Source organism: Protomyctophum parallelum, assembly GCF_964188405.1.
Source record: "Protomyctophum parallelum genome assembly, chromosome: 1".
Lineage (NCBI taxonomy): Eukaryota > Metazoa > Chordata > Actinopteri > Myctophiformes > Myctophidae > Protomyctophum > Protomyctophum parallelum.
In genome coordinates this window covers 108,285,307-108,301,563 of record NC_139697.1, presented here as the reverse complement: position 1 = coordinate 108,301,563, position 16,257 = coordinate 108,285,307, and the positions used below count along the sequence as shown (strand labels likewise).

Sequence of the window (16,257 nt, the reverse complement as noted above, 5' to 3'; positions counted from 1 at the left end):
TTTAGCGTGGTGACTTCTCCTTGCACCAGTTATGATATTTAGCGTGGTGACTTCTCCTTGCACCAGTTATGATATTTAGCGTGGTGACTTCTCCCAGCACCAGTTATGATATTTAGCGTGGTGACTTCTCCTTGCACCAGTTATGATATTTAGCGTGGTGACTTCTCCTATAGCACCAGTTATGATATTTAGCGTGGTGACTTCTCCTTGCACCAGTTATGATATTTAGCGTGGTGACTTCTCCTTGCACCAGTTATGATATTTAGCGTGGTGACTTCTCCCAGCACCAGTTATGATATTTAGCGTGGTGACTTCTCCTTGCACCAGTTATGATATTTAGCGTGGTGACTTCTCCTCGCACCAGTTATGATATTTAGCGTGGTGACTTCTCCTAGCACCAGTTATGATATTTAGCGTGGTGACTTCTCCTAGCACCAGTTATGATATTTAGCGTGGTGACTTCTCCTATAGCACCAGTTATGATATTTAGCGTGGTGACTTCTCCCAGCACCAGTTATGATATTTAGCGTGGTGACTTCTCCTTGCACCAGTTATGATATTTAGCGTGGTGACTTCTCCCAGCACCAGTTATGATATTTAGCGTGGTGACTTCTCCTATAGCACCAGTTATGATATTTAGCGTGGTGACTTCTCCTATAGCACCAGTTATGATATTTAGCGTGGTGACTTCTCCTTGCACCAGTTATGATATTTAGCGTGGTGACTTCTCCTAGCACCAGTTATGATATTTAGCGTGGTGACTTCTCCTATAGCACCAGTTATGATATTTAGCGTGGTGACTTCTCCTATAGCACCAGTTATGATATTTAGCGTGGTGACTTCTCCTAGCACCAGTTATGATATTTAGCGTGGTGACTTCTCCTATAGCACCAGTTATGATATTTAGCGTGGTGACTTCTCCTTGCACCAGTTATGATATTTAGCGTGGTGACTTCTCCTTGCACCAGTTATGATATTTAGCGTGGTGACTTCTCCTTTAGCACCAGTTATGATATTTAGCGTGGTGACTTCTCCTTGCACCAGTTATGATATTTAGCGTGGTGACTTCTCCTATAGCACCAGTTATGATATTTAGCGTGGTGACTTCTCCTAGCACCAGTTATGATATTTAGCGTGGTGACTTCTCCTATAGCACCAGTTATGATATTTAGCGTGGTGACTTCTCCTTGCACCAGTTATGATATTTAGCGTGGTGACTTCTCCTTGCACCAGTTATGATATTTAGCGTGGTGACTTCTCCTATAGCACCAGTTATGATATTTAGCGTGGTGACTTCTCCTAGCACCAGTTATGATATTTAGCGTGGTGACTTCTCCTATAGCACCAGTTATGATATTTAGCGTGGTGACTTCTCCTATAGCACCAGTTATGAGGCAGCGTCTAGTGAGCAGATCTAATGAACAGATTTAAGGCTTCCGGTGGACGATCTCTTCAAAATAAGAGTACCCTCTAGAGTATTGAAAAAAAGTTTAATTTGCACATTAAAACTACAAATTAAGCATTTAAATGATGCTATATGATGCTATAAGATACACATTATGTTTCTGTGTAAAAATAAGTAATTAAATCATTATAATAATAATAATAAAGTTATCTAAATGGATAAATGCTATTCACTGGAGTGCATGGACTTTATAAAGTGGACACTGGACAAAAGACGGCTCTGCGAGGCAACTATCTGGACATACCCACGCGTTCAGGGAGATGTCCTCTACCACACCCCACTCTCCGCTAAGCAGGAGAGGTGTAAAATTCACAGCAGCAGATCTTCTACTGTGGTCAATGCTGAAAAAAGTACCGTTTCCGGACCCAGAATGGCCACTGGACAAAAGACGGCTCCGCGAGGCAACTATCTGGACATACCCACGCGTTCGGGGAGATGTCCTCTACCACACCCCACTCTCCGCTAAGCGGGAGAGGTGTAAAATTCACAGCAGCAGACCTTCTACTGGGGTCAACGCTGAAAAAAGTGCTGTGCCTTGGGGCATTGACATGAAATCACTGGCCTATAACATGCATTGCAAAGTAATAGCCTACTAATTATTTTGGTAATTACTGGTGTTTGAACACTAATGTCTGCATCAATGACAATGGTAATGTCATTCACTATGTAGATGGGCCATTAACAGTAATAGTTTATTTTTACTCTTTTTCTGGCTGGGCGGTGCCCATATAGATGAGGTGACAACGATCGATCGTTTTATAGCATTATTTTATAGCATTACTCTCCATAGCATTACAGTTATAAAAGAATACAGACAAGGCTTTGAAAGTTAGAAAGAAAATACCTTTTAATTAATCATTAATCATTTCTCATTCACTGTTACACAGAAGAAGAAGAAATCATATCAATAATGATCATCACAATCAGAAATAAAATGCTCATTTAAAAGTTTCCAAATCCCTACAATATTTGTTTTTAAACATCACAATTTGTCTTAATGTGGACTGAGAAGCTACTTTAATAGTTAGTAGTTACAGATTTGATCAATTTACTGCATGTGTGTGCGCATCTGTGTTAATACAGCAAACATTATTCAAACACATGCAAAACATGCAAAAACTACAAAGTCAATCAGTGCAAACATCACTCAAAAGTACAAAATGGTACTATAAGTGCAACGTACCTATAAGTGCATACATTACTCAAATGTATAAAAAGGTAAGACGTGCAATGTACCAATTAAGTGCAAACGTTACTCAAAAGCTTAGGTACAACATGCAATGTACCTCAATGCAAACATCACTCAAATGTATATATGGTACAACATGCAATGTACCTAAGTGCACACATCACTCAAATCATGTATAAAAAGGTAGCCTATAGTGCAAAGCATCACTGCAAACATAAAGTGCAAACATTGTGTACACACACACACACACACACACACACACACACACACACATAAATTGATCAAAAGTTAGATGTACTTTTAAAGCAAAACCAGCTCAGTCCAAACATTTCAAACGTTTGTTTTTAGATGATCACAGTAAGCACTATTGGATTAAATCACGTGGGGACGTGACATTTGGCGTCCCTCGCATCCTCCATTGGCGGCGAAGTTCTCCTACAACATATAAGATAGATAAAACAGAGCCTTTTAGTGCAGTGCAGTACTTAAACTATGTACTCAGAGCAATACATTTTTTCCTGTCAGCTCATACAATACACAATCTCGCTTTTCAGTCTCTGTTTGGTAAGTGTTGAGACTCACGTCAAACAGAACAGCTTTGGAAAACAAACAAGTGTAGAGACCACAGCTACTGGTATCAGTTTGTGTTATGAAATGAGGGCAACTGTCATAACACTCATATCTAAATGTGATAGCCATACCTCTACCATGAATTGCAAAGTACTGTAAGGCTAAGTATTTTTGCAGTGGACCAAATACATTAACCAGGTCTTGTTCATAGCTATGGACTGAATCCATTAGAACAACATCTAAGATTACGCTATCACCCTCCACTGTCTTTTTAGAGAAATCTACGACAATTGCTCCCCAATGAGTCTTTTGGAGGTTGAGGTTGACTGGCAATATTACCAACTCATAGCTCCACCAATTCTGTGATGTTCTTGGTACATCTGGTAGTATGCTGATGTCACCACAATAAAGACTCATTAACTGTTGGCTTACAAAAATGCTGGGACAAATATATGCCCTTTTGTCAACAACAACAGATAGCAAGAGCTGATGGTACTGATCGATTGTCTTATCACACAGCCACCCGTTAGCTTTCTCTACGCAAGCTAAGTCAGGTGAAGGAGTTACCTCTAGTTTTGGAATGGGTGTCACTTGTGTGCGGTGATTGCATCTGTCTGTGCATTTATGCATTTGTTTGTCCTGACGAAACTTGATTATTTCTTGGCTGTTTCTTTTCTCGTATGACACAACATAGAAACTACTTGTGCCTAATGTCTTTTTGTGCTGTTGAGCGGATTCTCTTTGCATCAGCTCAAAGGTATATCCTGCTGTGTCATTCGATTCATTTGTCCAGATATGCCATTTATGATCTTTACGGATGTACAATGACACATACGGTGGCCTGTCGTAAAATACACACATACTGGTCAAAGCATACTCATTTTGGTGGTACAGACAGGATAAATTGAACGTGTTTTGAATTTTTGTGCCAGCTCTTAACAGGAGAAGTAAGGTCTGTGGGCTGTTAATTACTTCATATGTTGATAAGCTCTTTTCCTGCTGACATGTTTCACATTGTTCAGATTGAGCAGGTAATATTTGTGCAATTGTGTCTAAGATGCCTTTTTGTGACACGTCCAGTGGCTGCACTATAAATTGTGACATGTTCTTTGTAGATGGGAAGGCCTTGTCACCACATTGAGTACAACTATACAGACTAAGACTTTTCAGGCAAAGCAGGTCATCTCCAAGGAAAGGAGACCGAAGTGTGTATTCTACAAAGCTGTTTAATATGGTGTATACGTCTGTCCTAGAAAATTTCTGAGACACTAATGACACTGATGTGTTGGCTAGATTGAATTTCTCAAGTTTCCGTCTAAATGTTGAGTCCTGCGCTGCTGCTTCTTCAAGCCGTGTGTGACATTTTTTGAAAGCAGATGTCTGTTGTAGAAATGTTAGAATTGGTAATGGTATAGCTTCACACATATTGTCATTTAGACTTTCATTGCATAAAACCACATCATCATCATCTTTTTCCAAATTGTCCTCCGTTATTGTTCTATTATTATCCTTGTCTATTGTGATGCCAGCATCACCACATTTCACATAGAAATATAAGCACCCATTTACTTTTGACTCTCGCACAGCATTTGCTGCTGGTCTGATGAACTCAGATTCATACGAGGTTTCCACTGGACACACACTGGTCTGATGAACCCATTCTGACCTGAGATCAGATTCATACGAGGTTTCCACTGGACACACACTGGTCTGATGAACCCATTCTGACCTGAGATCAGATTCATACGAGGTTTCCACTGGACACACACTGGTCTGATGAACCCATTCTGACCTGAGATCAGATTCATACGAGGTTTCCACTGGACACACACTGGTCTGATGAACCCATTCTGACCTGAGATCAGATTCATACGAGGTTTCCACTGGACACACACTGGTCTGATGAACCCATTCTGACCTGAGATCAGATTCTAAAAATGTCAGTCGTTCTTCGATTATTGAAAAATAGCAGACCTACAAGCTCATAGCGCGCCACCGAGTGGCGCGCTATGAGCTTGTAGGTCTGCTATTTTTCAATGGCTAAAGCATAACATGATGCTGACACCAAAATGGGTGCCCGGTCAGAATGGGTTAAAGCTATAAGAAGAATATCTATAATGAAACATATACTATATAGTGCTATATGTCTACATACAATGTTATCTAAATTAGATACTACTTTGAACTACACTTTGAACTATAATTGTCTGAATTGTGCTATATATAAAAATCACACCCGTGTGAACTGAGCGTTGCAACTCCCCTCTCCCCCTCCCCCCCCCCCCCCTCCTCCTCTCTCTCTCTCTCATTAGCAGGCAACAGTGCAGCACTGTCTCTCTCTCCGTTTCTGGCACAACAGCTCCCCTACTGGTACTCATAGTCATACAACTGGTGCTCATTAACCCATTCTGACCTGAGATCAGATTCATACGAGGTTTCCACTGGACACACACTGGGTCTGATTAACGTCACATAGGTGAACACGGACATTGCTGTTCCTTGGAGTGGTTGCACCACTCAAAAATAAAGCTCGATTGATTTGACTTCTATTGGCACAATGAAGCCCTTGTGCTCTTGAAGTCCTCATCTGCGCTCATGGACTAAGAACCAAAAATAACTGAACCGGAACCAACCGGTGGAAAGGGGGGTCCCAGAGTTATAGTGTCAAAGTGTCCTTGAGCAAGACCTCTGAAACTCTAGCTGCTCCCGATGAGCAGGTTGGTGCCTTGCATGGATACCTCGAAAACCCTCCGCCGTCGGTGTACAGTTACAGTATGAATGTGTGTGTGAATAATGGGTGAATGTGTTATGCACAATCTCTGTAAAGCGCTTTGGATAAAAAAGCGTTACATAAATGCACCATTTAAGCAAACCTATGAGCTAAAAAAAGAGCTGGATTGTTCATGATGTACAGACACTAGATCAGACATTTTGTATTTTGGAGATGAAAAGCAAAGCTTTTAACCGTGTCATTACTTATTTGCGCTTCCACTCACGTCATTTACATGCTGCGCTGTCCTTGTGGTCTAGCCTATGTGGGCAAAACCACTAGGAAACTGAAGATAAGGATAAGCGAGCACAAAAGCTCTATTAGAAGAAATGATAGAGACTACCCAGTGGCGTTACATTTCAACGATCACCAGCATGACATTTCTTCTTTACGTTTCTGCGGCATTGAACAAGTTGATCCGCCACACAGAGGTGGCGATCGTGATTTGCTGTTAAAAAGACGTTTAGCATTCTGGATCTTCACACTCCAAACATTGGCACCTAGAGGCCTTAATGATGGACTTTTATTAAATGTCATGCTGTGATCTTTGATTTTATCCTTCAGTTTGCTCCATATAGCTTTTAACTTATTGTATTGTTGATGATTTGATTTTGTACCTGGTTTTAACCTCTTGTAAACTGTTCCCTTTTCTCAACCTGCAATATGTTTCTTGATCATGATTTTTGTATACTTTATTTAATAATATTACCATTTGTATACTGTCATGATTAATATGGATTATTATGATTTCTTATTACTTTGCACGGGTGTATTGAGTTGTTTATATGACTTTCTTGTTCTCATTTAACCACATGAGTACCTGTCACCTTAAGTTGAGTGATGTCATGTCATTTCCTTTGTTCTGATAGGCTTACCTTTAGGCCAGACAGCCTACAAAAAGGATGCTTTCTCATTTGTGTTCATAAAGATAGCCTGATGAAGGCCGCATAGGCCCAAACGTTGTGTTCATAGAGATAGCCTGATGAAGGCCGCATAGGCCCAAACGTTGTGTTCATAAAGATAGCCTGATGAAGGCTGCATAGGCCCAAACGTTGTGTTCATAGAGATAGCCTGATGAAGGCTGCATAGGCCCAAACGTTGTGTTCATAAAGATAGCCTGATGAAGGCCGCATAGGCCCAAACGTTGTGTTCATAAAGATAGCCTGATGAAGGCCGCATAGGCCCAAACGTTGTGTTCATAGAGATAGCCTGATGAAGGCTGCATAGGCCCAAACGTTGTGTTCATAGAGATAGCCTGATGAAGGCTGCATAGGCCCAAACGTTGTGTTCATAGAGATAGCCTGATGAAGGCCGCATAGGCCCAAACGTTGTGTTCATAAAGATAGCCTGATGAAGGCTGCATAGGCCCAAACGTTGTGTTCATAAAGATAGCCTGATGAAGGCTGCATAGGCCCAAACGTTGTGTTCATAGAGATAGCCTGATGAAGGCCGCATAGGCCCAAACGTTGTGTTCATAGAGATAGCCTGATGAAGGCCGCATAGGCCCAAACGTTGTGTTCATAGAGATAGCCTGATGAAGGCTGCATAGGCCCAAACGTTGTGTTCATAGAGATAGCCTGATGAAGGCCGCATAGGCCCAAACGTTGTGTTCATAGAGATAGCCTGATGAAGGCCGCATAGGCCCAAACGTTGTGTTCATAGAGATAGCCTGATGAAGGCCGCATAGGCCCAAACGTTGTGTTCATAAAGATAGCCTGATGAAGGCCGCATAGGCCCAAACGTTGTGTTCATAGAGATAGCCTGATGAAGGCTGCATAGGCCCAAACGTTGTGTTCATAGAGATAGCCTGATGAAGGCTGCATAGGCCCAAACGTTGTGTTCATAGAGATAGCCTGATGAAGGCTGCATAGGCCCAAACGTTGTGTTCATAAAGATAGCCTGATGAAGGCTGCATAGGCCCAAACGTTGTGTTCATAGAGATAGCCTGATGAAGGCTGCATAGGCCCAAACGTTGTGTTCATAGAGATAGCCTGATGAAGGCCGCATAGGCCCAAACGTTGTGTTCATAAAGATAGCCTGATGAAGGCCGCATAGGCCCAAACGTTGTGTTCATAGAGATAGCCTGATGAAGGCCGCATAGGCCCAAACGTTGTGTTCATAGAGATAGCCTGATGAAGGCCGCATAGGCCCAAACGTTGTGTTCATAGAGATAGCCTGATGAAGGCTGCATAGGCCCAAACGTTGTGTTCATAGAGATAGCCTGATGAAGGCCGCATAGGCCCAAACGTTGTGTTCATAGAGATAGCCTGATGAAGGCCGCATAGGCCCAAACGTTGTGTTCATAGAGATAGCCTGATGAAGGCCGCATAGGCCCAAACGTTGTGTTCATAAAGATAGCCTGATGAAGGCCGCATAGGCCCAAACGTTGTGTTCATAGAGATAGCCTGATGAAGGCCGCATAGGCCCAAACGTTGTGTTCATAGAGATAGCCTGATGAAGGCCGCATAGGCCCAAACGTTGTGTTCATAGAGATAGCCTGATGAAGGCTGCATAGGCCCAAACGTTGTGTTCATAGAGATAGCCTGATGAAGGCCGCATAGGCCCAAACGTTGTGTTCATAGAGATAGCCTGATGAAGGCCGCATAGGCCCAAACGTTGTGTTCATAAAGATAGCCTGATGAAGGCCGCATAGGCCCAAACGTTGTGTTCATAAAGATAGCCTGATGAAGGCCGCATAGGCCCAAACGTTGTGTTCATAAAGATAGCCTGATGAAGGCCGCATAGGCCCAAACGTTGCTATCTCCCTGTAAATAAAAGTTGGTCACTGCATTTGAAGACAGCGTGCGGTTGTTTTCCTTCTTCGTATTTTGGAGATAACATAATAAAAGTGTGAGTGTCCAGGAATTATGAAATAGCATAATATTACATTAGTTGCCCTAATAAAACAAGTCATTTTACAGCATGATCATTCACAGCGCTTCTTGAGAATGCCTCCCTCATCATAGACGAGTTGTGACTAGAATAATAATTAAAACACTTGGCCTAATTAGTGCTATGATTGTTATATAAAGCATTAGGAGTAGCCTCTCCTTACCGTTTATGAACCCTTATAGCATCACTATTCTGAGCATGCCATGTCAAAAAGCAGGGAGCCGACATCTGGGGTAGCCCAATTTATGGAAGCATATGTGGTTTAACCCATTCTGACCTGAGATCAGATTCATACGAGGTTTCCACTGGACACACACTGGTCTGATTAACCCATTCTGACCTGAGATCAGATTCTAAAAATGTCAGTCGTTCTTCGATTTTTCAAAAATAGCAGACCTGACCTACAAGCTCATAGCGCGCCACTCGGTGGCGCGCTATGAGCTTGTAGATCTGCTATTTTTGTTCAGAGAAAAACAAAAAACAAAACAAAAATAAAAAATATAATGTGGGTGAATGTAATGCACAATATAATGTAAAGCATAACCCATGACAACGTCCTGTTCTACACACACACACACACACACACACACACACACACACACAACACTTTGTTTTACTTAATCTTAATCTTTATTTATTTTTAACAAGGTAACAAACATACTATTTAATACGGTAACAAACATTATGTGTTGTATGAATGGAAGTGTTGAACTGGCAGTAGAATTCAGGACCGAGGATCAGGTGGTGAACATGTGGGGGGAATGGTTCAGGACCGAGGATCAGGTGGTGAACATGTGGGGGGGGGAATGGTTGATAGAAATCCTTGCTCAATGTTCTTGAGTGAATTGAAGGAAATTGACATTTTGGACATAGTCAAAAACAGTCAAAACAAAACATCTACCGACTATAATGATATTGACATGTCACTGGTCAAACAGGTCATTGGGGGGGATTTCTAGGCCATTTACACACATAATGTAGGCCTAATGTATCATTCCAAACAGGTTCATTTCCAGACCAATAAATGAAAATAGCAAAGGTCATTCCACTGTATAAAAATGGGAGCAAACACCACTTCACAAACTGTACAGACCTGTCTCATTACTGCCACAATTCTCAAAGATATTGGAGAAACGTTTTAACAGCAGACTTCATAGGTTCATTCTTTGACAGATTTAATATACTCTCAGAGAGTCAATATGGTTTCAGAAAGAACAGATCAACATCTCAGGCATTGATGGAATCCATAGAAAGAATCACAGACGCATTGATAATCGGCAGTACGCAATAGGAATATTCATTTACCTCAAAAAAAGCTTTTGACACTATCCATCACAACACAACACATTAGTAAATAAACTGGAGAAAACTGGTATCAGAGGCATTGCAATAAACTGGATTAAACGTTACTTGGACAGACGGCAACAGTTTGTGAAGCTGGACCGTGGGTCAGCTGGGTCAGTACTGGGGCCCAAACTATTTATTCTTTATATCAATGATATTTACAAAATATCAAAGCTGCCGCCCGTCACTAATACTTTCTGCAGACGACACTAATGTATTTTGCTCTGGTGATAATCTGGATAAACTGCAGGTTGACATCAATGAAGAATTAAGTAAATTAAAGTTATGGTTTGATTATAATAAATTATCTTTAAATGTGAGCAAGACAGAGTTTATACCATTTGGTAATCACAGGACTAACACACAGGTACATATACATATTGATGGGATTGCTATTGACCGGGTCCGTGGAAATACATTTCTGGGCGTGACAATAGAGGACAGGCTTAGCTGGAAACCACACATTACTAACGCCAAGTACAAAGTGGCTGGAAGTATAGCAGTCATAAATAAGGCAAAGCAGGTTCTCTGTCATATATTTATTCTATTACGGGGGTCCCTGTCATATATTTATTCTATTACGGGGGTCCCAATCATATATTTATTCTATTACGGGGGTCCCAATCATATATTTATTCTATTACGGGGGTCCCAATCATATATTTATTCTATTACGGGGGTCCCAATCATATATTTATTCTATTACGGGGGTCCCTGTCATATATTTATTATACTATGGGGGTCCCTGTCATATATTTATTCTATTACGGGGGTCCCTGTCATATATTTATTATACTATGGGGGTCCCTGTCATATATTTATTCTATTACGGGGGTCCCTGTCATATATTTATTATATTACGGGGGTATATATATATATATATATATATATATATATATATATATATATATTCTAATTGGGGTCAATTTGGGGGTCCTTGACATGAAAAGTTTTGGGAACCACTGGCCTATAGTATAGCTTATTACATGGCTAGGTTGAATGCTTGATTCTGATTGGTCAATGGCTGAATTCAGCAGGTCTGTTTGTGAGTATATATACAGGTTAATGTTTGTTTTTAGTTCAGTGTTTGTTTTAAAAACGCCATTAGTACTAACGCCACTAACCCTAACCCTTAACAACGAAGGGAAAACGTACGTCATCTTGTCCCTAAACACAAACATTAAATGCCATTAAAGAGAATGTAATGTTTGTTTTACATCACCTATATAATCAACATGAGTTTTGATTACTTTAAAGGAGAATTCCATACTAAAAGGCTTTCTTACCTTTCTTTGTAGTTGTTACGGGAATGGGAATTGAATGGGGCTATGGGGTGTTGTGCTAATTCGCTTATTTCCATTGCTCAAAATTATTAAATTTTTATATATTTCCTCTCTTCATAATGTAAATAATATCCCAAGTGGCACACTTTACTACTTATTTTGATGGAAATAAGTGAATTAGCACAACACCCCATAGCCCCATTCAATTCCCATTCAATCCAATGCAATTCATTGAGAGCTTATGGTAGGGGAAATAACCAATAAGGAGTTTTTGCACAAAAAAACACCTGGACCACTTTGGTGGGGATGTAACGACTACAAAGAAAGTTAAGAAAGGTAAAAAAGTATTCTAGCATTAATATATTAGCGCCCCTCACTTCACACGGGTGTGATTAAGTTCTTACGGACCGTAAGAAATAAGTTCTTACGTAACCATAACACAGACCGATGCCTAATCAAAGCCTCGGAGCACCAGCTGCGCCCGCTTGATTTACTACCGTTTCCAACATGACAGCCACGACGTAAACACACACGCAATGTTCACTTACAGCTAAACAATGTTTATGTTTATTATAATTAAACATGACAGCCACGACGTAAACACACACGCAATGTTCACTTACAGCTAAACAATGTTTATGTTTATTATAATTAAACATGACAGCCACGACGTAAACACACACACAATGTTCACTTACAGCTAAACAATGTTTATGTTTATTATAATTAAACATGACAGCCACAACGTAAACACACACGCAGTGTTCATTTACAGCTAAACAATGTTTATGTTTATTATAATTAAACATGACAGCCACGACGTAAACACACACGCAATGTTCACTTACAGCTAAACAATGTTTATGTTTATTATAATTAAACATGTTTTTGAAAACATTTGAGCGAGAAGCTGGAGTTTAAAGTGTAACAACGCATGGTATGATAGTTACACATGGAAGTAATCTGGAAGTATAACATCTTTCATTAACCTATTTTGTTGTTTTAAGCATTATGTTATACTTTAGCTATTGAAAAATAGCAGATCTACAAGCTCATAGCGCGGCACCGCTATGAGCTTGTAGATCTGCTATTTTAGAAAAATCGTAAAAATGTTTGAATATATATTATTACAGAGTGAATATTTTAACTCCAATCTTTGCTTCCGAGGGGTCCCTGGAACAACATATTTTCAGATGGGGGTCGGTGGCCAATTACATATTATTTTGGGGTCCTTGACATGAAATATTGAGCACACAGAAACATAAGGTTTTTCAGGATTTTGAAGACATTTTTCAAATTTCGACGTCAGACCAAAATGGGTTAGGAAAAAGAAAAATCACACCCGTGTGAAGTGAGGGGCGCTTCTTATCATTCATCATACATCACTTTCCGTGTTCAACCAATCAAATCATCCGGAATGTCATTCCGGCCAATCGCAATGTTGTGTCCTCACCGTTTCCGTCTTCAATCTTTCTGCCCTCACTTTTAGCTTCAATGTTTGCGTTCTGGTCACACTCACCCTGAAAAGCTGCTCATAGGAGGGTCACACTCACCCTGAAAAGCTGTTCATAGGAGGGTCACACTCACCCTGAAAAGCTGTTCAGAGGAGGGTCACTCACCCTGAAAAGCTGTTCATAGGAGGGTCACACTCACCCTGAAAAGCTGTTCAGAGGAGGGTCACACTCACCCTGAAAAGCTGTTCATAGGAGGGTCACACTCACCCTGAAAAGCTGTTCAGAGGAGGGTCACTCACCCTGAAAAGCTGTTCATAGGAGGGTCACACTCACCCTGAAAAGCTGTTCATAGGAGGGTCACACTCACCCTGAAAAGCTGTTCATAGGAGGGTCACACTCACCCTGAAAAGCTGTTCATAGGAGGGTCACACTCACCCTGAAAAGCTGTTCATAGGAGGGTCACACTCACCCTGAAAAGCTGTTCATAGGAGGGTCACACTCACCCTGAACAGCTGCTCATAGGAGGGTCACACTCACCCTGAAAAGCTGCTCAGAGGAGGGTCACACTCACCCTGAAAAGCTGCTCATAGGAGGGTCACACTCACCCTGAAAAGCTGCTCAGAGGAGGGTCACACTCACCCTGAACAGCTGTTCATAGGAGGGTCACACTCACCCTGAAAAGCTGTTCAGAGGAGGGTCACACTCACCCTGAAAAGCTGTTCATAGGAGGGTCACACTCACCCTGAACAGCTGTTCATAGGAGGGTCACACTCACCCTGAAAAGCTGTTCATAGGAGGGTCACACTCACCCTGAAAAGCTGTTCAGAGGGTCACACTCACCCTGAAAAGCTGTTCATAGGAGGGTCACACTCACCCTGAAAAGCTGTTCATAGGAGGGTCACACTCACCCTGAAAAGCTGTTCATAGGAGGGTCACACTCACCCTGAAAAGCTGCTCATAGGAGGGTCACACTCACCCTGAAAAGCTGTTCATAGGAGGGTCACACTCACCCTGAAAAGCTGCTCATAGGAGGGTCACACTCACCCTGAACAGCTGTTCAGAGGAGGGTCACACTCACCCTGAAAAGCTGTTCAGAGGAGGGTCACACTCACCCTGAACAGCTGTTCAGAGGAGGGTCACACTCACCCTGAAAAGCTGTTCAGAGGAGGGTCACACTCACCCTGAAAAGCTGCTCATAGGAGGGTCACACTCACCCTGAAAAGCTGCTGATAGGAGGGACTAGCGCCCCTCAAAGAAGGGTCATAGGACATGATAGGAGGGTCAAAGAAGGCGTTCAACAGCATGAAATGTAAATATGTTTTTAATCAACACATCTCAAATATAACAACAAATATATAGTTATATAAGATAACAGCATTGTGACAACAGTGTTGTTTTGGGCAGCACATTTCTGTTTTAGTTTTAGTCGGTCTTTGGAATAAAACATTTGGCGGGCCTTGATGCGGTCGTAATGACTGTTTTTACACCAAATAGCCGATCTACAAGCTCACGCTGCGACACACTGGACAACACTGGACAGCTTCTCAAAGTCTTTGTCTCTCAGGGCACGACTCAGGTGGAGAGAAGTGGATTGGGTGGATGTTTATTGGAGGTGCCGTGCCCCGTCGCGGTCCATTTGGTTCCATTTGAACCATCTGGACCCAATGCACATCACACTGTGTGTGTGTGTGTGTGTGTGTGTGTGTGCGTGTGCGTGTTTCCTTGAGGTATATGATTGTTATAGAATATAAATAGAATAGAATACAATAGAAAAGCCAAAAACTAATCTTAAGGAAATAAGAGGGTCTCGACCCACAGGTTGAGAACCACTGTGCTACTTTTACATTTCAACGACCCCAGATGACCCTAACGGTGACCCCAGATGACCCTAACGGTGCAGATGACCCTAACGGTGACCCCAGATGACCCTAACCGTGACCCCAGATGACCCTTATGGTGACCCCAGATGACCCTAACCGTGACCCCAGATGACCCAACGGTGACCCCAGATGACCCTAACGGTGCAGATGACCCTAACGGTGACCCCAGATGACCCTAACGGTGACCCCAGATGACCCCTAACCGTGACCCCAGATGACCCTAACAGTGACTCCATGGAAACCAAAACATATTGATTATGTAAACACCCCCCCCCCCCACCACACCTGTTCCTGATTATTACATTATGATACAACACACTGTCTGTCTGTCCTCACAGCCTGTCTGTCTGTCCTCACAGCCTGTCTGTCCTCACAGCCTGTCTGTCTGTCCTCACAGCCTGTCTGTCCTCACACAGAGACACAGAGGAGTCAGGGTTCAACCCAAACCCAGCATAGAGCGGTTGAGTGAAGGCGGTCTGGACGGTGTACAGGTGAGTCAGAGTGTCCTCTAACACTCTGTAGAAGGACAGAGTCCCAGCGGGACGGTCCAGATACACGGCTACTCTGTTGGAGCCAGAGGGACGGATAGGAAGGTCAGTCTGCTTACTATTGTGTATGACAGAGTAAACGTTACCATGGTGACCATCAGCACAGGTCAGACTCCAGGACCGTTCATTCCATCCAAGCACACAGTCCAGACCGTCTCCTTTCCTACTGATGTCTCCGTCAGTCACTCCTATCCTAACCGCTCCACTGAACTGTACCTCACTGTAGCAGCGTTCATCTAGACTCTCTGAACTCAGAACCTGAGCCGCTCTATCAAACCTGTCAGGATGATCAGGATATGAATGAGGCTGATCATCCTGACGGGTCACCTTCCTGTTGTTCTCAGACAGAGAGAGGACACAGTTTGCTGTGTTTGTGTCCAGAGTGAGACGCTGGGAATCTGATGAGAAAACAACACAGTACATTAAATACATCATTCACTGATTGATACGTGCACGGAGCACGACCGCACGTGCACACACACACACACACACACACACACACACAGTATCAGATGTACAAGCTCAAAGCGCAGCACGCAGTGATGCGCTGTGAGCTTGTAGATCTGCTATTTTTAAATAGCCAACGTATAAAATATGGATAAAGTGTTTAACCCATCCTCCCATTTTGGGCGGGAACCCCTTTTGGTGTCGGCACCATGTTATGCTTTAGCTATTGAAAAATAGCAGATCTACAAGCTCGTATCGCGCCACCGAGTGGCGCGATACGAGCTTGTAGGTCTGCTATTTTTGAAAAATCGAGAACGACTGACATAGAAACATAGCTTTTTCAGAAAACTGTCAGGATGTCAAAGACCCCTGGAACCCCCCACGGACCCCCTGGAACCCCCCACGGACCCCCTGG

General features: G+C 42.3%; 1 protein-coding gene across 4 annotated transcripts in view; it reads right to left on the bottom strand.

The window, feature by feature from the left end:
• The window catches only part of LOC310865820 (tripartite motif-containing protein 16-like), a 162,997-nt gene that overhangs the window by 133,421 nt on the left and 13,319 nt on the right, over window positions 1-16,257 (bottom strand). For 2 of the 4 annotated variants that reach the window (XM_083775028.1, XM_083775031.1), the window contains exons 5-6: window positions 15,246-15,793; window positions 15,117-15,207 (exon numbers count right to left, since the gene is read on the bottom strand). In XM_083775028.1, coding sequence (XP_083631154.1) covers window positions 15,151-15,207; window positions 15,246-15,793 — 605 coding nt within the window. In that variant the 3' untranslated portion in view covers window positions 15,117-15,150. Of the gene's footprint in view, window positions 1-15,116; window positions 15,794-16,257 lie in introns of those variants that run through there. The other 2 variants (XM_083775030.1, XM_083775029.1) reach the window with 2 other exon arrangements.